The 23,767-nt window shown below is 43.7% G+C and overlaps 1 protein-coding gene across 1 annotated transcript in view; it reads right to left on the minus strand.

Annotated features, from left to right (window-relative positions):
- FASN (fatty acid synthase) overlaps positions 1 to 23,767 on the minus strand; it is a 1,281,817-nt gene that overhangs the window by 716,826 nt on the left and 541,224 nt on the right. Inside the window, exon 18 of the mRNA XM_044068230.1 lies at positions 6,316 to 6,396. Within this exon, the coding sequence (XP_043924165.1) occupies positions 6,316 to 6,396 (81 nt within the window). The remainder of the gene's footprint in view (positions 1 to 6,315; positions 6,397 to 23,767) is intronic.

Consider the following 23,767-nt stretch of genomic DNA (forward strand, 5'->3'; position numbering starts at 1 on the left):
TTATTTTCTTCCTAACTCACAAGTGTCACCTGTAAAAGGCATTTAATGTGCCCACTAGGCAAGAAAGTTTTCAAACACAAACTGCATTTATACTTTTGATGCATATGACCTTCTTATGAACAGGATGATGACTTGCTTAAGAATCTTACGATGCGATGGTGGTCTGATGAGCATTTTACAACACAGATTGTTTTCTTTTTCCCTCCTATGGGGTCACAGCAGTGCAGAACAAACAGCGCAGTGAAAGGGCAAGCAACGTACATTTACAACGGTCAGACGTCAGGAATGGTAATGTGGGAGAGCTGCAAATAAGGTATTCAGCATCTCTCTTTAGAGAGTAGTTTTGCATCCTTAAAAAATAGCGTGGGAGGGCTCCCCCCGCTCACCTTACAGTTCCAGAGCCTATTGTCTATGCTCCATATGTTAGAATCACATCTAGGAAAAAAGTAGTTATGTACTCACCATAGCGTTCCATCTGAGTAGGTAACTTCATTTGTCAGCAACCTGTACGTATCGGATCAGACCTGGATCCGAGCCGGCAGCTTTCCAAGCTAGAGATCCCATCTCCAAGCTCCTCCCCCTTACCCATAATACCCTGCTACCTCCTTCAAACCCAAAGATCGCATTTGCCCACCTATATAACCTCACAACCACAAAACAACAACCTGAAGAATCCTAACCTAAGGATTAATAAAGGACCTGATGAACCATCCTTGGGTCCAGGTAATCAAAGAACCAGGTTAGGGGGAAGGAGGGAGGGTCAGCTGCTGACAAATGAAGTTACCTACTCAGATGGAATGTTATGGTGAGTACATAACTTCTTTATCTGAAGTAGTTAACTTCATTTGGTCATCAACCTGTGGGACAGAGTCCCCAGCTACCAAAAAACTTGGGAGGTCCTCAAGGAAGGATATTCTGGAGCACTGCAGAGCCAAAGGCCACCCTTCATCTGGACATTAAATCCAATTTATAGTGAGAGATCAAGGCATGAGAGGATGCCCAAGTAGCCGTAGAGCAAATGTCATCCAAGGGAACTCTAGACCAAAATGCAGCAGATGTAGCCATAGAGCGAGTAGAATGAGCATGAACCCCTATAGGCTCTGGTAGGCCAGATAGTATGCGAGCAGAATGCAATTAGAAATCCATCTGGCCAGAGTCACCTTCGAAACTGGCTTACCCAAGAAGGGTTTTGCAAAGGCAAAAAAGAGCTGATCAGACTTGCGGAAGGTAGCTGTTCTGTGTAAATAAAAGCGTAACTGTCTATGAACATCTAACAAATGAAGTTTGTACTCCCCTTTGTTTTGATAGTTAGGGAAAAAAACTGGGAGATTAATAGACTGATCGCCTCGGGGACCACTTTGGGTAGGAAAGATGGGTTAAGTCCTGAGAGAGACCCTGTCCTTATGGAATACGAGGTAAGGGGGCTTAACACAGAGGGCCTGAAGCTCTGACACCCTTCTAGCTGAGGTAATAGCTACCAAAAAGGCAGTCTTCCAGAACAAGAATTTCAAATCAACAGAAGCTGCAGGTTCAAAAGGTGGTCCAGTCAGAGCCTGAAGGACCAAAGTTAGATCCCATGGAGGGGCGGAGTTCCGAATAGGAGGTCTCAAGAGAAACGTACCTTTCAGAAAGGTCTTACAAATCTTGGTGGAAGCGAGGGGATTGAGATGGTCTCCAATGTGAAAATGGGAGATGGCCGCCATTTGAACCTTTACAGTAGAAGAACTGGCCCCTTGCTGAAAAATAGGAGATAGAAAATAGAGCACTGCTGGGATGGGAGCAGTGAAAGGGTCCAAATTCCTATGAGATGCCCAAATGGAAAACCGCTTCCATTTACTATTGTAAGGCTTAGGCGCCACTACCAGAATAGATCTAACTGCAGACGAGATACCGGGAGTCCTAGCAACTAATGGAACTGGATCAACCAAGCTGAGAGCCTGAGATCGACCAGATTCGGGGGTTTCAATCCCAAAGGATGAGATATCAGATTCGGGATGGGATCCAAGATCCAGAGAGGAGCTATAAGATGAGACCGTAGGCACAGGAACCAGGCTTGACGAGGTAAGAATGGGGCTATGAGGATAATCTTGCTCCCAACCGACGAGCTTTTTGTAAGAATTTTGGCATTGACGGAAGAGGGAGGAGGATAAGCATAAAGACCACCAGGTGGCCAAGCATGGACTAGAGCATCTCTGGGGCTTTCCCCCAGAGGGGGATTAGAGCGAAAAAAATCGCTGCACTTCACGTTGGAAGGCGACGCGAAGAGATCACAGCAAGGCTGACCCCACTTGCGGAAGATCTGTTCACTACTAAAGGATTCAGAGACCACTCGTAGGGCGAGAGGATAGTTAGACTCAGTTTGTCCGCTAGGATGTTGGACCGACCCGGAATGTGCGTTGCTAATAGAAAACAGTTGGTGGACATCGCCCAATCCCAAACTCTCATGGCCTCTCGGCAAAAAGAGTAAGACCTGGTTCCCCCCTGTTTGTTGATGTACCAGACCAATGACATGTGTGACTGAATTGCAATAATCCCTAGAGGGAGAAAGGCATGAAGGGCTTGCAACGCTAGAAGCACCGCCCTCATCTCCAGAACATTTATATGCAGAACGGTCTCAGTCTGAGCCCACATACCTTGGACAGTTCTGCCCGCGTAATGTCCCCCCCCCCCCAAGGCGGGAAGCGTCAGTGGTCACCGTGGCTTGGGGTTGCGGCATAACAAATGGCCGTCCTTCCCGAAGCTCTTGAGATTGGGGCCACCACATGAGGAAATTTCTGCAAACTCTGCTGATAGGAATCAGTAAGTCCAACGGGTGGTGAAGGATGGACCACTGAACCTGCAAAGTCCACTGGAGAACCCTCATGTGCAAGCGAGTTAAGGGCGCGAGATTGATTGCTGCTGCCATGGACCCTAAAGCTCTCAGGACTAACTCCAGTTACGGGCAGGTGACTGAAGAGCAGGTGACTGAAGAACGGCTAAAACGTGCAAGGTCACCACACACACACACACACACACACACACACACACACACACACACTAAAAACTAAGAGATTTTAGGCAAAAAACACAAATCACCTGAAACTATAGGAGCTCGAAAACTCGTGCTTGACAAAGCTGCGGCAAATGAGATCTGAGGATTGCAAGGAGATAGCAGGGTATTATGGGTAAGGGGGAGGAGCTCGGATCTCTAGCTTAGAAAGCTGCCAGCTCAGATCAGATACCCACAGGTTGCTGACAAATGAAGTTAACTACTTCAGATCAATCCTTCCTGCTCGTTATGTAAGCTTCGTGGTGCATCTGATAACTGTGTAACACTACAGTAGTAGCAATCATATCAGTCTTTGTAAAAACAGTCTTCCCCTTATTTTATTCTCCAATCCTGCTATATAAATTCCTAATTTCTTACGTAAATCCTCATATTTTACTTGCATCACTCTCTCCTCCACATGACATACTTGCACACCCCAAGTATAATGCCCTCCACAGTCATTTTTTATTTATATGTATATACGCGCGCACACACACACACACACACACACACACACACACACACACACACACACACACACACACACACACACACACACACACCATCTCTTCTGAAGCTATGCTTATATACCCCCCTTTGCCCAGTATAATGCCCTTCCTCGTGTTACTAATGCAATCTCCCACCCAGTACAGTAACTCTCCTTCCTTATAATTATACTCATTGTCAGGTATAACGACCCCTCTTCCAACTCGTTAAATGCCATTAAGTACAATAACCCTGCCTTCATGTCATATTTGTATACTGCCAAGAATGCCTTTCTTTCCTCATGTTACATCTGTACCCTTACCTGGTACAATAAACCTTCCCACCCTCATGCTATATTCATACCCTAATTACAACCATGTTCCTTCATCATTTCCTCCCTGCAAAGTACAATGAATCTTTCCCTTCTTGCACTGTACTTCCAGAACACCCACCTAGAACTGCCCACCCAACCTCCATGTGTTCTGCTCCACACAGGTGCAGCAGTTCTCTCATGTTATAATTTCAAAGTAACTTCCCCAGTATAACCCTCCCTTGAATTTTACTTACAGTACATATAGAATAATTTTCCTTCCTCTTGTTATACTCACTCCATCCAGGTAATTTGCCAAACTCATATTTATACTCTCACACTAACCTCCCCAGTGTAACCACCATCCCTCTTCATGCTATACTTGTCAGCCTCCCTACATACACGTGTACACACACAGATTTTATATACATCGCTCTATATAAAAATTCCCCCACTTCCCATTACAGTTGTGCATTAACTACCCTGGGTATAGCAACCTTCTTAGTGTTGATCACTCTCTCCAGGTACAATACCTCTTTATGCTGCACTTGTACCCCCCCTCCCCCAGGCATATCAGTTACTTCAGTGTAGACACTAAAATAGAGCACGAGGATATAGGGTTATACCAGATCTCCCTTACATGGTACAACTTACTCTTCACATTATACTCAGATTACACAGGTATAACCCTAACCTTTTATATTATACTCTAACCTGCCCTCCTCCGGTTATACTCTCAGGCTCCACTGGTAATCTCACCCTCTCCCTTCATGTACAAGATCCCTCCTTCATGTTACATCACTGTAGGTAGTATGGTAGCTCTGTGGTACAAAACCATCTCACAGCTCTAGGGTCTCGTTCAATCCTAATGTCGGTTCACTGCTTATGGAAGCCATTCTGTTCCAAGTATGAATGTGTTTTCTCCAAGTACTGTGGTTACATCTCCAAAATTTTACATTTTTCATAGCCAGTCAACTGTTTAGCCCTGCCACAGTGGCCCACATCATGGCTTAAAGGTCCAAGGCAGACCAGCTGATTTACACAGAAATTAATGAAAAAGGCAAAACAACCCTCCATCCTCATTACAACCTCTAGATAATAAATGTCCTCCATCCTCATGTTATACTTGCCCCATGTACAATGCTCCCCTCTCTTCACAATAAATAACCTCTGGGTATAATTCTCCCCATCTGCATTATAATCCTGAACCTTCCAAAAGGTACAACTACTATCCGTCCTAATGTTAAACCTCATCTTATGTTATACTCACACAAACCCACCAGTGTGAGATACTCCTTTTAGCACATTACACCTGTACAGTACTCCCGAGGTAAAATAATCCTTCCTATTTATATAATCACCACCATCATCCACACCACCCCTGTACAATACCTTCAAGGCAGACTCCTCTCCACCCCAGGTACAGTAGTTTTTCCTCATTCTTTATTCAAACACCTCTCCCTGGTATAAAAACTTCATGTTCTACTCTCACACACTTCCAGTATACTCGCACACAGCCAGCGTACAAAAACTCTTCCTCATATACTTTCACAGCCCTAGTTATAAAGGTTCCTCCTAACTGCAGGAATAATCACCTTATACTTTTCATTCCTCCAGGTACAACACTTCACCCACGTTATGTTCTCATATCCTCCATATATAAACACTTCAGGTTACTCGCTCATTCCTCATTGGGTTCTAATTTAACACCCTCCAGGAAACACTTCCTCCCGAAGTTATATTCTAATCCCCCCTCACCAGGTAAAACACACTTCCTCCTGCTACAGTCTAATGTCCCAACTACAACAATGACTATGCACATACTCATCCCCACTCGGAGGTATAACGTTTCCTTCTCACGTTACCTGGAAAAATGAGAAAGTATACCACTCAAGCTCTCATGCTATGTTCTGATTCTCTCATGTAAACTCATCCCTCCACATATATTTCCAGAAATATATACTTTTTCATGTTATAGCCTCGGCCCTATGGTATTAAACTTTCTCAGACTATACTATTACACCAGCTACAACACTTCAAGTTATACCCATCCTCTCTAACACTTTCTCATGGTATACCTCAAGGTCAACACTTCCTCATTAGGATATACCCACACTCTTCCCCCATTGTAGAGGGCTACCTTTGTGTTACACTCCCATGCATCCACATCCAACACTTACCATGACTCACCCCCCCTGGGTACAACACTTTTGTGCGACAATACTTCCTACTACATACAGCATGTTACCTTCTGTACTCCAACATCCTCACAGAGTATAACACTTCCCCTTTATGCTATACTCCATCCCTCCAAGAATAAAATGCTCCCACCTGCTATTCGCTTAGGACACCCCCAAAGGGATAGCCAAGAGACAGTCTGAAACATCTCTGAAGTTATTTACTGCTCTTACACTGAGCATTTTAACATTAAATTAAAATATTTATAGTTAAACCACAAGAGATTGTTTGAGGGGAAAGAAAAAAACCTTACCACTGACTGCCAGGTTTCCATTTTCTGAAACTTCAAAGCTACTGGATGCTGGCATCAGGTGTACCTCAAGTTGAACAGAACCTGAAAAAGTCAAAACAGGGTTAAGTGTACTGCAAAACACTTCATGAAGAAATAATTTTGTACTCAACACACTTATAGAAGATGCATAGAAAATAGCAAAGTTATGGGATTTTATACTTGTGTAGACATGCTGTACATGAATTAGGCCTTTGCAAATTTAAAACTATTCAAAAGGCTGTCCAAGGTCAGGACATAAAATACTTGATAAGAGTAATCACTACTGTGGAATTTACAAAACTTTTGCATAACTACAAAACGAGTAAAATAGACTACTAAATAGCAAACTCAAAAACAAATCAAATGCAGGTTTATGTATAAAAGTTGCTTTAAAGCCCTTTGTTACTCCAGCATTATTTAATGGGGGGGGTCCACCCCTTACTTGCTAGTCTAACGTTGCTGAACTCTTTCAGAAGACCCTTCCCCTAATGAGTGTGGGGATCATACATAACTCTTACACAACTGTGATTCTCCCACCCCAAACTACAGCAACCATGCTCCAACAAGCCCATGCCCATCTCTACTCCCTTTCAAAACTACCTCTTGGTCCATGATGGCTTTAGGGGCTACCCCAGAGGGATATGGAAAATATGAGTGGTCCAAGGCACCAAAGCGGAGGCAAAATACCAACCTGCTATCGGGGCAAAGCTTCTATTTTTTTGTGGCTGAAGGGCCGACCGAAGTGATACATTGTTCTATGATAAAGCCAAAAATGCCATTCAATTCCTGCGGAAGCTATGCAGCAAATGTCAGTAAAACATAATAGCAAAAAAAGTACCTTTTTTCCAGGAAAAAAGTACTGACTTCTCCAACCCCAAACAGAAAAATATGTTTCTCCACAGAAAAAATAGTTAAGTAACTTAACTACTGATTAAAAAAAAAACCACTCTGGTTTAAAGTACTTAGTCAGAAGACAGCCAAACGTTTTCCTAACTTGAAAGTACTTTATTCCAGAAAAAAGTTATGTAAAGGAAAAAAAAACTGGAAGACCTTCCCTGAAGGGAACTATTTCTGCCCAACAAAAGCACAGCATTAGCAGACAGTTGATCCCTGAAAGCCTCCAGAGCAGCATTCTTCTTGGCAACAGCAAAGTTCTGAAGGGCTTGGCACCCAAACCTGACGGTTAGCCAGCTCAGCTCAAGCTAATGGTTTGGGTGAATGGAAATTGCCATGAAGCACTGGAAGCTGGCTGGCTGTTGCATCCCAAGCAAAATACAACCCATGCAGCTTAGGCGACTGCAGCAGCTATTAACATCTAATGGTTTCCCTGACGTTTTTCTGACTATAAATGTAACTAAGCTTGATTCATCACATTTCTGGCCAGCTTTCCTTTTCCAGGGTCCTCTCTCCATTGAGCACAGAAGGAATGATTAGCATGTTGAAGAAACGTGCTGAAATGTATATACAACTACAGAATCCCTAGCTAGTTACCTTGACAAACTATTTGAACTCCTGCCCACCAAGTGTTGAAGCAAAGGAAGACTTGCTTTACAGGCACAGGCTCAATTAAATTTTTCCAACAATCTTTCTGCAGGACAGAGGATCTCTTAGCCCCGCAGTACAACTATACTTGCAAATCTATCATCACTAATGAACAAGTTTAGGTTCTCATTGCATTTAACACTTCATTAGCCAGGTATTAGCCTAGTCTGTGTGCACAACAACTCCACTATCATTCACATGTGAACACTTCACCGAACATTAACATTTTATCAGCTCTTTAACAATACACTAAAATATATAAAATGCTCATAAAATGAGTATGTTATCTAAATGTGATACCACCTAAAGGAGGCAATGTCACAACATATTTAACGGTGAACCAGTGTATAAAGGATTAGTCCACATAAAATCACTTTACCTAGCAAATCTAAAAGACTCTCTGATAACCTTTCCTGTGTGAGGAATAAAGACACCTTGTTGAAGTTTCCAGTAGTTTATTCAGTTAAGCAGGTAGATGAAACGCTCATCCATCTACCTGCTTAACTGAATAAACTACTGGAAACTTCAACAAGGTGTCTTTATTACAGTGTCTCCTAGATCCGTTCGTTAAAGTGATTTTATCTGGACTAATCACATACAGTTTGCTAGTCCTGTCACCCTCTTAGTCACAGATGGGATACCAGACTTCATCCCTCTGGATTCTCTATTTTACCATCTATAAAACACTGATGGATATTCCTTAATGCCAGTGAACAGGCATTTCATCCTGCAGTCATGGCCATTAAAAATCCCCTCTACATTCAGTACTCAGGTGACTGAGTCAAATGTACTTCCTCCATAGAAACTGGCTCTGTAGTAAACATCACAGTATCTGAAATCTGGTCCATGTGAGATCAACAGAACTAACTGAGGAAAGAGAACTCTGCATGGGAATACAATTTCAGTTCTTGTTACAAATCAGCAGGTGCATCACCTCCAGGATCTCAAATGTACAGTGTTTATGAAGATATTTACAGGACTCCTCCCCTTTTTAAAGTTATGTATCTGGGGAGCGAGATTCTGTAGGGGAATAAAGGAGTTTCCTCTTACACAACTTCTTCCAGGGGGTCTACAAGGACAGTTGTCATTTGAACTCATGGGAAGAAGGCATCCCAGACCTCAGCAGTTCAGGGCTATGGAAGTTCTCTATGCTGCAGAAACATTAATGGAAAATGTAGTACAGTCTGTACCTGCCCTTACAGCATACCTAAAATCATATCTCGCAAGTCAAGTCCCCTGAAGTACACTGGCATGAAGCTCATGCACCAACTGGAAAAGCATTGAAAGAAGGGCACTGACCCAGATGTGCAGCACTGATGACTCTGGAGTTGAAGTCAACTAAGATTTGGCACAAAGGGGTCAACACCAAGCATGATGCCAACAGCAGCCTCTAACATCAGGGCCAGAGTCAGTACCAAGCACTTGATTAAGCCCCTCAGCCCTAGGGGTCCCTGCTAACATCACTGCTGAAGAAAACAGACACAAGGTTACTGGTGCCGAACAGCATCCACCACAGACATTGATGGAACTGGTACAGACTTGTGTCAATACCAAACACTACCAAAGCAGAGACTGGGTATAGAGGAGAAACAGCAAAAAAAGGTGGTATGGGCCTCTTCTCTACCTGCCTGGAAATAATGGGGACATAGATGACACCTTAATGAAGCTGGGCAATCAAAGGCCAATATGTATTCCCAATCCATGTATGTAGGACTCTGAAGGGACCTGTAGGAATAAAGCCTGTGTAGGTCTAGAGGTAAGGAACTTTGAAAGCTTTTGCTCAGAGAAGAAACTTCCATATTTCCTTAGTACCAAGTCTGTTGTATTGGACTGACTCCTGCCTAGCAGAAGACCACCAGGGTCATCACAATCATGGTAAGGAAGGAAAGAAATTCTAGGTGTTTTATTCTGAAGACATTTTCTCCAGTATGGATATGTCTGGTGATTCGGCCCTCTTTCCTTTCTCTTAGGGCATGGTGCTTTGTACAAGTTCTTGTCGAGGGCCCCTTCCTTTTCTTTACATTCGGTTTCAAAGTGTAGAAGAGCCCTTTCAACACAAATGTTTGCTTCTTCTGTAAAGCAAAGTATGGAAGCTCAAGTTCATGTAAAACAAAACCCAGCAATTGCTGTCCAAAATGTCCCATCCCCAAGGCACACAACATACTTGTCATGGGGATCTTAGGAGGATTTCATGGCCACATATTTGAACCAAGAGGATCTTTGAGTAGATTCTGTAGGCATTGTGAAAGAATCAATCAGTATACAAATACTAATAGCAACAAAACAATGCAAATGTGTGGTTTGAAGCACATTCTTTATCAAGAAAGGTTAGAACAATCCTTATACTACAGGAGATGGACAAAAACACTGACCTGACTAGGAAAGGATACAAGGGTAAAAAAGTAAGGGTGTAAGAATATAGTTCTAATGAAGGCTCCAAGACTAATGACTGCTTATACTATAAAAGTTGGACATTTAAACCCCCTTTTCTCTTCCCTCAAAGGAAGGCATATCAGTTTTTCACACTAGTTTTTTCAGACAGCAGTTTGCTTCGTTACAAGCACCATATGCATCGTAAGATGGCTAACCATAGCTCCTTATTAGAAGTGCTGCACGAGATACTGCTGAACCTTGACAGGAACTCAAAATGAAAATACAAATAGCACACAATCTCATTGTTACTTCTTTGAAGCACTTCTTGCACAGCACCTGGGGGGGGGGGATTGAGACTCCCCACAATCCTAATACTTACCTGGCTCCCAGACCACTGTACATTGTGCATGGGTAATATGAGACACTGACAGGTTCAGCGCAAACCCCCCCCCCCCCCCACCAAAAGGGCAAATATCTATTCCAGCAGAGTGCTGCCCCCCTGACATCTCAGATGCTCAGGTGGGAGCCGCCCTCTCCAAAGCAAAAAACACAGCATCAATGGGACCAGACGGTGTCCCAGGCTGCGTCCTACATGAACTCCAAGAAGAGCTAAACCCAAACATAAAACTACTGTTCAATCTCAGCCTTACTACAGGATATGTACCCAAAGAGTGGCGTACAGCAACAGTGGTCCCTCTCCACAAAGGTGGTGCCTCAACGGACCCTGGAAACTATCGACCCATAAGCCTGACTAGCTTGGTCTGCAAAGCTATGGAAAGGATCATCATGGACCTCATAAATAAAGATATTGGGGACCTACAGACACTGGATCCTACCCAGTTTGGCTTTGTTAAGGGCAGATCCTGCCTCTTAAACCTGGTTGACTTCTTTGAAACAGTCACCAAGGCCACTGACGAAGGGAAGGTGGTCCACACAGCCTATCTGGACCTCGCAAAAGCCTTCGATACAATACCCCACTCGGGCATTATAGATAAGCTCACCAGCTTAAATATAAACCCCTATGTCACTAGATGGGTTGCAAACTGGCTCAAGGACAGAACCCACATGGTTAGAATTGCTGGAGCCATGTCAGACTCCAAACCAGTTACAAGTGGCGTCCCACAAGGCTCAGTCCTGGGACCTCTCTTGTTTGGTATATATTTCTCAGAGGTACAGGCCAGCACGGAAGGACTGTGGCTGACCAAGTTCGCAGATGACTGCAAATTGGGCGCCATAATCGACTCTCCAGCTGACACAAGCATCCTCCAAAAGGGCCTCGTAGAAACAGACAACTGGTGCCAGAGCCATGGCCTCAAGCTAAACGCCAAAAAGTGTATAGTCATCCCCTTGGCAAAACAGTGCCCACAAATTACCACATAGGTGGTAATCCATTAAGTACAGAAGAAGTAATTAGGGACCTGGGGACCCAAGTTGATAGCAATCTCTCATTTGACAACCATGTGGCCAAAGTGGTTAGAAAAACATTTTATATAGCCCACCTAATCATGAAGGGATTCACATCTAGATTAGGGGAGGTCATCGTGCCTCTTTACTCATCCCTAATCAGGCCCATAATTGAGTACAATGCCCCTTTTGGGATGTACCTTACCAAACACCTGCAGCAACTGGAAAGACCCCAAAAGTACCTCACTAAAAGGATCAAAGGGCTCAAACAGATGCCATATGCTGCCCGGTTAAAGAAACTCCAGCTCTACTCAGTGGCATACCGCCTGCTCAGAGGTGACCTGTGCCTGACGATAAGGCCATGTCCAACCCGAATTAAGGGACATGCTGCACCTCAAAAAATCCAAATCCCATCGAGCTACACGCTCGAGAGACTTGAACCTCAGCACTGAAATAAATAGGACATGCTGGAGGGACAGATTCATAACCCAGAGGCTCCTTTCACTCTGGAATAAAATCCCAGTCCAGGTTAGGCAGAGTCCCTCATTGACTCTTTTCAAGAGGAATCTTGATGAGTGGATGGGAGATCGTAGGTTTACCCCGGGTATCACTTCTGTGTCACTGTTAGACAGAGGCACAGTATACTAACCTCGAAAAAGGGCATAGCAAAATTCATTTAAAATGGGTGGCGAAAGCCAAACATACTCTGGCTAGGCTTATAAATGCCCTAGGGCAGATAGCCTAGTATGAACCTATGAACCTATGAAGTCTCAGACTTTGGTATCTCTCTAATTCAAATTTTTGCACTTCTGAAAAGTCTCACCACACTCAGAAATTCAACTGACATTCCCGTAACTATTTATGACCTTGCTAACCAATTAGAACAATTACAGAAAGTAACCCTCTACATACCTAACAACAGATTGCAAGCCAAATCGCAGCAATCTGCAATTTGTCTGAGGCAGGTCAGCTCGGACTCAGGTTTCAGTGGGGGGAGGGGGGGCAGGTAGGGCCAGGATAGGTAGGAGGGTAAGGTGGGATGGGCTGGCTAGAGGAAGGATTGAAAAGGCTGGGAACAAACCAAATCATCTATCCACAAGGAAATTCGGTAAATGATTACATAAATGGGGTAGGGACTTCAGTGCATTATGCGTCTTTTGATGAAGCTGTTAAGAAAGTCATGGAGAAGGGAAGAGGGGCCCTTATGGCAAAAGCTGACAGAGTCTGCTTTCAGACTTCTACCCATTGCATCTAAAGACCAAGGGTGGTTAGGTTTGGCATTTGAAGGCCAGTATTTCATGGATAAATGCATGCCTATGGGTTGTTCAATAGCATGTGCTACTTTTGAGAAATTCAGTTCCTTCTTACACTGGATGGTGGCTCAGCGGGTAGGGGAAGACAGAGTTGTTCATTATTTAGATGACTTTCTATTCATTGGGAAGGAGGACACAGGGGAATGTCAACAAGCGTTGGATACATTTCAACAGGTATGCAGGGAGTTAGGGGTGCCGCTAGCAAGGGATAAAACAGAGGGCCCGACGAACAGATTGACTTTCCTGGGTATAGAGATTGATAGCTTCAATGGACAGTGCAGACTTCCTATTGACAAGGTGCAGAAATTACGACTACTCTTAAGTCAAGTGCTAACACAGAATAAGATAACCCTTAAACAGTTACAAGAATTAGTAGGGTTAATGAATTTTGCATGCAAAGTGATTCCTGTAGGACGCTCATTTATGAGGTGCTTAGCTGCTAAGGGGTCAGGGTGCACAAAGCCACACCATCGGATTAGGATCACACAAGGTATGAAGGAGGATCTAGGTGTGTGGTGGAGTTTCTTATCAGACTACAATGGGATAGCAATTTGGCAGGAGAGAGACCAGCTACCTCCCGCCAGTTGTTTAGAGATGCAGCGGGGGGGAATTGGCTTTGGGGGTTATTTCCAAGATCACTGGTTCAGCATGGCTTGGCTGTCTCAATTGAAAAACAGGGTAGATATTTCAATCGCAGATATGGAATTTGTCCCAGTAGTGGTGGCATTGGTTATTTGGGGTGCACAAATGAAAACAGAGTAGTCTGGCATGCTCTGACAACAATAGTGTGGTGCATATAGTCAATAATCAGCTGGGGGGAAAAGGGGTATTAGGTAGGATGATGAGATATTTTACATTTAAGTGTTTGACATTTAATGTGACAGTTAAGGCACAACACATTCCTGGCATCGATAACTCATTGGCAGATGCCCTTTCTCGATTGCAGTGGCCCCGCTTCCCGTCGCTGGCCCCAAGGGCGACTCCTTCTCCGACACCAGTGCCAGTTCAATTATGGGCCTTATGGACAGACGACAATGGTTGCTAATGTGTAATTCTCTCAGTAGAAGAACAAGGGTAAGGTACAATAAATGTATACAACAGTTCTTGCAAACTAGAATAACCAGAGGCTGGGAATCCATTTGGCCTTTTCCACCTCACCAAAGCAGGTCTTATATCATGGTGATGAAATAAAAGGTTGGAGCCTGGGCAGAGCCAGAAGCACATTGTCAGCCTTGAATTGGTTCCATCAGGCCTTGGGTTTGGAAGATCTAGCTAACACTTTCCAAGTACGTCGCGATGTTTAAAGGTTGGGGGAGACAAACACCCAAGAGGCTGGATAAGAGATACCCTATAGGTCCAGCTGTATTAAGCAAGTTATGGATTGCGGTTTCAGAGGTTTGTTTCTCTACTTATGAGGTATCATTATTTAAGGGTGCCTTTCTGCTGGCTTTTGTGGGGCATTTAGATGGTCGGAAATTGTCCAACCGAACAAGAAAAGCCAAGGGACAGTACTGCCTTTAGAACATGTACACGCATGGGTGATGACACCTGGATTTATGTGGCTAAATCTAAAACTGATCAGGAAGGCAAAGGTCAATGGGTAAGAGAAGTTACCGAGGGATTAGAATGGAATGTGACTACAGTGTTATTGGAGTACCAGGGTTATAGGGGTTTATTAGGTGGACCATTTTTCTGCCATCAGCAAGGTGAACCACTTACACATTATCAGGTGAGAGCAGTCTTAAAGCAGGCAGTTAAGTTGATAGGCTTGGACACAAGCAGGTATACATTGCATTCTTTTCGGTTAGGTGCAGCCTCCTATGCACATGAAATGGGGATGTCGAGGCAGACATTATGAGGATGGGTAGATGGAAATCCAAAGCTTATAAAAGTTATGTAAGGTGTAAACAACTCTAACTCTTGTTCATTGCATTTCAGCAGACAAATGCAGAACAGAAATACATCTGGATAGTTGGCCATTCCTTTGTTCGAGACTTCACCTCTGGGTGCAGAACAGGCCGGGCTTACCCTTTCAAAGAGAACAAGCTCCAGGCAAAACAGTTTGGTATGGGGTGTCAGGAATGCGTGGCACCAGCTTAGCACAGTAATGCAACAAGCTGCTAGAAGTGGTAAACCTCCTGCAGCCATCGCCTTACACCTAGGGGCAATGATATTGGTCAGCAACCAATACAAGATTTAATTAGTTCTATGGTAAGGGAAATTAATTACATACACGTAATGCTGGCCACACGCCATTATTTGTTGGTCAGAAGTGGTACAGAGAAAAGATGGAAAGGGGTTAGGTCCATAAAAGCTGTGGAAAGAATGAGACGGAGAATTAATAATTCTATGGATAAGATTTTAAAGGCCATTAAGGGTTGTACATTCCCACCCTGGCATTCGGGTCTGGTGGCCAGATAGGTATGAGAAAGATGGGGTTCATTTATCGGAAAAAGGTTCACAGGTATTTTACAAGGAATTACAGGCAGTTTTAGCTCTGAAGGGCATTCACCTAGAGTAGGTTGAGATGTGCTGGCGGAAGGAGGAACATCCCTCCCTTCTGTGGCGGAAGGCAGGAAAGGTAAGGGAGGCCAAGGCAAGTGGGGGGGGGAGGTCACAGGACTTTTCAGCTGGACCTTCCACAGGCCAGACAGCCCCAAGGGATTGTTGCCAGGGGACTTATCAGCCCGCAATGGCCCCTTGGCAGATTGTAAGGCGGCCCAGAAGAATTGTGATGAACTGTGAAAAAGTTGTTATGAAATGGGTATGATACATAAAAAGGGCCGGATATCGACAGTGCTGTCTGTTGCCCTGTAGGCGTGGAATGCTATGAAAGAAATAAATGGCCTCCCTGATATTCCTGCCTTGTGCACATCTCATAATAATTGGTTTATTAGAGAAAGTCATTGACAATGATTGGCAATAAACACATGGCTGCCCATTTAATCCATCTGAAGTCTCTGTGTTATTATTATTTACCTGCTTAGTTACCTTGATTTGTTGGACATGGAATTTGAGGCATGTCCACAAGGTTGCAATGGATTGACAATGTGCTGAACTGGTTCTGCATATGTGTAGCTCAATACTGAATGAATCATTAATGGAAATATGGTGTTAGAATTGCAGAGCTGAACAATGTAAATCTAATGCTTAGATAACAGGTATGGGTAAGCATTTAGAGTAAGAGATCTGTGACTAGGTATGAATTCTGTTTTGTAAAGACAGGTAGAGCTGTACCAATCTCAGACAACAACAGATTGCAAGCCAAATCGCAGCAATCTGCAATTTGTATGAGGCAGGTCAGCCTGACTCAGGTTTCAGTGGGGAGGGGGGCAGGTAGGGCCAGGATAGGTAGGAGGGTAAGGTGGGATGGGCTGGCTAGAGGAAGGATTGAAAAGGCTGGGAACAAACCAAATCTTCTTGATCCCTACCTGGACAGCTTGTCCCGTCAGACAAGGTATTCAGGGGAAGGAATTTTGTTTTGACACAGTGCCAGTTCAAAGACAAACACCAGGCTGGATAAGAGAGATACCCTATAGGTCCAGCTGTATTAAGCAAGGGACAGTACTGCCTTTAAAAGATGTACACGTGCAGGGTGATGACATCTGGATTGATGTAGGCGAAATCTAAAACTGATCAGGAGGGTAAGAGTGGGATTAGAATGGAATGTGACTACAGTGTTATTGGAGTACCAGGGTTATAGGGGTTTATTAGGTGGACCATTTTTCTGCCATCAGCAAGGTGAACACACATTATCAGGTGAGAGCAGTCTTAAAGCAGGCAGTTAAGTTGATGAGCTTTGGATTCAAGAGCCATTATTTAAAAGGCCACCCATTTCCCCACACCTTACAACATTGAGGTCTGGTAGCCAGATAGGCTACTGCAGAAGATGAGGTTCATTTAACCAGGAAAAAGGTTACAGGTATTTTACAAAGGTGCAGGCGGAAGGCAGGAAAGGTAAGGGAGGCCAAGGCAAGTGGGGGGGGGGGGTCACAGGACTTTTCAGCTGGACCTTCCACAGGCCAGACAGCCCCAAGGGATTGTTGCCAGGGGACTTATCAGCCCGCAATGGCCCCTTGGCAGATTGTAAGGGCCCAGAAGAATTGTGATGAACTGTGAAAAAGTTGTTATGAAATGGGTATGATACATAAAAAGGGCCGGATATCGACAGTGCTGTCTGTTGCCCTGTAGGCGTAGTGGAATGCTATGAAAGAAATAAATGGCCTCCCTGATATTCCTGCCTTGCGCACATCTCATAATAATTGGTTTATTAGAGAAAGTCATTGACAATGATTGGCAATAAACACATGGCTGCGGCCATTTAATCCATCTGAAGTCTCTGTGTTATTATTATTTACCTGCTTAGTTACCTTGATTTGTTGGACATGGAATTTGAGGCATATGTCCACAAGGATGCAATGGATTGACAATGTGCTGAACTGGTTCTGCATATGTGTAGCTCAATACTGAATGAATCATTAATGGAAATATGGTGTTAGAATTGCAGAGCTGAACAATGTAACGAATGCTTAGATAACAGGTATGGGTAAGCATTTAGAGTAAGAGATCTGTGACTAGGTATGAATTCTGTTTTGTAAAAGACAGGTAGAGCTGTACCAATCTCAGACAAAATGCAAACAACCAGGAAAGGGATAATACTTTCAGTTTAGCTGTTCAGAAGCCAGGTACTCTACACCATGTAATATATTCCTAAAACATTAAAGAGCAGAGGCTAAAGCCATCACTGCAGCAACTATTAAGTTGTGGTATTTCCTACCAAATGAGAGAAACTTATTTCTTTGCTTTCAGAGTTAGAAGCTGCTTGCGCAGTTGCACCGTAGTAACAAATTCAAGGTGCAACAAACTTGTTATAGCATGAACTTTGCATACTCAGACTAATTTTTCCTATTTCTATACTCATTAAAAAAATGTCATGAAAATTGTCGAGAAAAAAAATACTTGCTTTAAATACTGCATGCAGTGTTAACTAGGCAATCTAGACAAATCCCTAGCTCCCCCAACTTAGGCTGCAATGCTCCATCTCTTTTGTAAAAGCTGACTCGTGGTGAAAATGGAATAAAAATCTTTCTACCCCAGAATATGCAGGGCTACTTGTGGCTCACATGCTACCCCAGAATCAGAATAAATGCCAATAGCTTTGGCTCCTTCAGGTACCCCAAACTTAAAACACTTACACTCCTAGTTAGAAAAAAAAGTGGATGCCAGTGTAGAGGATTTTAAGTGCTTCATCCCATCACAATGGCCACCAAAACATAGTTGTTATAAACCTGATGTAACAGCACATTCACTGCTGTAGTATGAATCCTTACCAAGGGGTTAAGGCAAAGGCAGACATCTGTCCTTCTGGTATACCTTTTTCAGACACCCCCAGCCCATGAGCTGCACTCCTTCTCCACACCAAGTCTTGATACAATGCACAGATTAAAAGTAGGATCAGTTTGCACCATTCCATTTTTTTTTTATTTCAGCAAACAGTAAAAAAGTCACTGACTTGGCTAGGGGCTCCCACCTCTACTCATTCTCAAAAGGCCATGAGGGACCTGCATCCATGTTTTGGTGTTTTTATGCATTACAGACCCCCCCCCCCCATGGGTCAGTGCTCTGAAGTGGTAAGAGCCTCAATATGTGTGTCCAGTACAGACTAGCTCCCATCTAGACCACAGGCATCTGTTCTATTTAAATATACATCAAAATCTACAAGGGCACAAAGCTTTATCCCCTTGCTCAAGGATCCTAGAGTACATATACTAGGAAGCACATCTATAAAGGCAGGAGTCTAAATTACCATGTACTAGTAAATCCTTGTATGAACACATTTTAAAATGAAGTTATTCACACAAATTTAGCTTTCACTGTAGGCTTTAATGTGCCAGTAACAAAGCCCCCTTCCCCTTGTATTCACAGCATGCCTTACAATGCTGTATTGTCAAACTCTGCCCTAATCCCAGACTAAACATCCAGCATGTGCTGTTTGGAAAATGTATGAAAAGAATTCCAAGTAGTGGCCTCACAGATGCCCTGGGTTGATGAATGCTGCTGTGATGGTCATCAGCTGGCAGAGTGTACTCTTGACTAAAGTTCCTAGGGACTGTGCTATGATCAAGGCAAAATCACAGCTAGAGATGGAAAAGATGTTTGAAACTTGATCTGCCCAATTTTCCAGGTCTGAAGGAAAACTGCTGGTCTACTTACCCATCCTCTGGTTCAAACAATATACACATATCTGACAAAGTCTCTTCTCGAATAAGTATTGGGGCAAAAAGCCTTAATAAGTAGGACGACCTGCATGCTAGATCAGACACCACCAAAGGTTTTAAAAAAGGCCTGGGTCATAGCCTTATTTTTCCAAGGGTCAGTGTGAGCTCATCTTTACACAAGTGAGGAGGCAGTGCAAACATTCTTTTGCATAAGTGATAGCCATGACAAAAGGTTTTCCATGGCAAAATTCTGAGGATTACTGAGGAGCTTGATTTGAAAGCTCCTTGCTAGACCCATGTACATCTTTCAAGCTCCTTAAATGTTTAGCTTCATCCAGAAACGGAAAGGAGTAGCATTATTCTTCTATTCCCAGGACCTAGATAAATCAGGTATATAACTGCACCTCTGTGAAGGAGGAGGAGGCCTGCAGTGAAGCATGGATCTTAATAAGGGCTTCTATTGTTAAGAGTGCTTGGCTGAGCAGTTCTTTTGATGCATTTCCTCGTTATAACATTTCTAATGGATCAACCAGTTCTAATCAGATTTGACCTTGCTAACTGCCTACAGCACCAGGGAAGTGTTTTATGCAATCCAATTCCAACTTTGTGGTTTTAAAGTGAATGTACTGTCAACATTTTTGTTTACCATGCCAGAGTACGGTTCATTTGGGGCAGTGACTTTTTTTCTAGTGAAAGCAGAAAATCTGTTGTAATTTTTTCTGGCTTAAATGACAGTTTTTCCAACAGGCTGACTTAAGTATAAAGAAAGTACAGGCCCCAGTCGGCCCTCAATACTCAGAGAGTAGGCGTTTGATCACGGGTCATGGCGCTTCAGGACTGACGCCAGTACGCCAGGGTACTCAATGCGCATGACCGACGCCATTTCAGCCTTTTCTTGCCCCAGATGTCAGAAGACTCCAAAAAGACAAGTCCCAAAACAACCTGCACCAAAAATATGTACAATATATACAGTAATATATATACAAAAATATAAGCATGTAAACTCTCACCTACACAAGCACCCTGAAACACAGAGGGGAAGGACGGAGGGTAAATTGGACTGCAGCAAGGGAATCCCTCTAACATCTACATTTATGGTAGGTGTACAAAACTGTACTATGTTCTTCGTCCTCCCTTGCTGCAGTCCTGACAATTGGGTAGAATCCCAAAGCAGAGGTAAGGGAGGCTGGCAAATTATAAAGTAGCAGGAGCTGACAACATGCCTTGTAAAACAGCTGTGGCAAAACCAGCCTAGACTTAGAGTATATAGGCAGGTGATAATGCCTAGAGAAAGTATGCACTGAACTCCAAGTAGCTGCTTCCTTAGAATATCCTTAGTTGCCACCCCCTGTGAAATGCTGCCAAGTGGCAGTAGCCCCAGTGAATGAGGCCCAATCCCAGCTGGAACCTGCTTGCCATGATGGGAATAACAAAAAATGCAAATGCAAAAGCCAATCCACCTAGAAATAGTTTGTTTTGGACACAGGCTTCTGCCCCTGTGAACTCAAAGCAAAGGGAAACAAGTAACCGCTGAGACTGCCTAAAATCTCTCAGTCCCACCAAATAATAACGAATTGCCTGTGTACATCTAAAGTGTGCAAAATCTTTTCCCCTTTATTTTGAGGATCTGCAAAAACGTAGTACAATAAAGTTGGTTTAAAGCCACACTACAGAAACCACCCAGTACAAGCAAAGACAAAATGTAATGATACCCTGTCCTTATGGAAAATCAAAAAAGGGCTCACTGCCATAAGGGCCTGCAACTCAGACACCCCTTTGCAGAAGTAATAGCCAACAGAAAAGCAGTCTTCCATGACAAGTATTTCAATCTGCAGTAGCTGCAGGCTCAAAGGTTGTAGAGTAAGTTTTCCAACACAAAAATTGAGATCCCAAGCAGGAGTAGGAGCCCCCACGTAGGTCTTATATATTCTTTGCCCCTCTAAGAAACTGCTGTTTGAACAAAGGATGCTTAAAACAAAGGTGGGTCACAATCATAGTGAGCTGAAATTGCTGCAGCATGAATCTTATGGAAGAGAAAAAGACAAAACCTTAATAATTCAGTAAGATATTGAAGAGCCACACCCAAATTAGGCTCTGAAATCTCCTTAAATTCCTTTGCTGTACTCCAAAATAAAAAATTCTCCATTTTTCTCTCAAGGCGCATTAATTCCTCCTAGTATCGCCTAGCCTTCTAGCTTCCATAATCACATTTAAAACTTGTTGAGAAGCTGAGACCTACCATGCTTCAATTGACAGAATATGCTGCTGTGAGATGAAGAGATTGAAGCTTGACATTGAGCAGATGACCGGCCTTCTGAGATAACAGATGAGGAATCAGAGGTAAGGTTAAGTGGGAGGCGCCTTTACAAGACTCTTAGAAGTGGGTACCAGTGCTGCTTGCGCCAATCTGGTTATCAAAATCATCCTTGGCCTGTCCTGTCTGACCTTAGTAATACCTTGGAAGAAGAGGTAGAGGTGGAAAGGCATAGACATGAAGGTTTTTCCAACTGAAAGACAGAGCATCCACTTCTGCTGTGTGATGAAACCCTTTGTGCAATACTTGGCAGCTGGTGGTTTAGTGAGAAGTTTAACAGATCTTATGCGTCTGGAGTTCCCCATGACACTGTCAATTTCTGAAATACATGAAGATCCAGTTTCCACTGTGGGGATCCATGATATGTCTGCTTACCAGATCTGCTAGGGGAGTTCTGTGCCCTGGCAGAACCTCATCTGAAGAGTCAGTTAGAGGCTTAACGCAGTCTCCCATAAAATCATTGCTTGCCCGTATAGAGAGGATAAGAATGTGTTCCCCTTGCTTGTTGATGTACTAATATGACAGTTGTGTTGTCTGTCAGAATCAACACCTGCCCTGGAAGAAGTAACTCCCTTGAACGCCATCAATGCAAACTTGACTGCTAACATCTCCTCTTCATGTTGATATGTAGATGCTGTAGTCTGCGCCACTTGTCTTGTATCCACTTTCCATTTAGATGAGCTCTTCCCAAGCAGTGTCCTGGTGCACTGTCGTTAAAATCTGGATCAGCTTCTGGCCGGGTCAGCTGCGAGAGTCCCTTGTTTAGTGACATTCCTGAGCCTTACCACAAGAATTCCTTTGAAGGCAGTATTATTTGTCGACAGTGTCCAAATCTTGGCAGTGCTGTGTCCATACATTTTGAGATACCATGCAGCTTCCCTCATATGCAGTTTACATTGGGAAAGCACCAGAATACAAGATGCCATGAACCCTAATGTAAGCTTGAAGGACCGGCCCCTTGCAGTCAGCACGGACTGATGAGATGTGGGAAGTTGATGGAAGTAAAGTGACAGACTCTTTGTTTGTCCCAAGTTAAAAGGCTATCTGCTGCTGTATTCAGTCTCACACCCAGAAAGCACATGTCTTGAGAGGGTACTAGACTGGACTTTATTTCGGCTCACAGAATACCCTAGGCATCTTAGCAAATGCTATGACATATTCCAGATGCTGTAGAAGGTGTTCTTTCTTGAGCCAGAATCAGGCAGTCGCCCAAGTAAGGATAAATTTGAATGCCTTGAAGCCTGAAGTAAGCCATCACTGGAGCTAGAACCTTGTGAATACTCTGGGCGAGTAGATAAGCCAAAGGGCAATGCAGAGAACTGATAATGAAAACTTCCAGTTCGAACCTAGATACTTCTGCAACTTAGCCTTATGGGCACATGAAGGTAAGCTTCCCTTGAGATCCAAAAGGCACAATCCAAGTGATCCTTGCCTCAGCAGAGATAACAGTTGCTGTAACGGCCAACATCTTGAACTTGGGAATGTCCAGATAGCGTTGAGGATAGATAAATCCAAAAATTCATTCCACGCGGTTCCCTCTCTTGGCACTAGGAACAGGCGAGAATAAAACCAAGCCCTTTCTGACACACAGGACTGGCTGAATAGCCCCCATCTGGGAGTAACTGAGAAACTTGTTGTGAGCCTCTTTTCTTTGTGGAGGAGGAACATCTGCATGCCTTTGAAAGGGGCATTGTGTGTGGAAATAAAATCTGTACCCGCGATAAATGATATCCAGCACCCATCTGTCTTGGAGTGAGTAAATCCCAATTTCTTTGAAAAGAGACAATCTTCCTTCCTAAAGGAGCTGCCAGACGAGAGTCCACTGGAGCAGCTTGAAAAAGGGCAGGTCATTGTCTTGCTTTTACGAAGGACTGACCCCTGCCCTCACCAGAAGTCTGAGCAGGTGAACTGTCTGATCTAGGCCTAAATCCAACCTTGAGCCCCGCCCCTACCACGCCTGCACCTACCCCTAGACTAAGTAAATCTCATAAGCAGGATATGTCCACCCCTTAGCAGGCCAAATTTCTACTAAACTCGGAGGCTGCACTGCAAAATCTTTAACAGTCTGTATAGACTTAGCTTTGTCCTCCATTTCTTTAAAACTGCTTCCACAGGCGGTCCAAACAATACATCAGACTGTAAAGGAGCATCCAAAATCCTGGTCTTAACATGCTCAGCTAAATTCCCTGATCCTCAACCATGCATGTTCAAGTTTAAGAACAGAACTAGTGGCAAAGCCACCCCGAGAGGAGGCCTGAACAGCATCAACA

This window comes from Protopterus annectens, chromosome 4.part0, assembly GCF_019279795.1.
Source record: "Protopterus annectens isolate FY-2018-M chromosome 4.part0, PAN1.0, whole genome shotgun sequence".
NCBI lineage: Eukaryota > Metazoa > Chordata > Ceratodontiformes > Protopteridae > Protopterus > Protopterus annectens.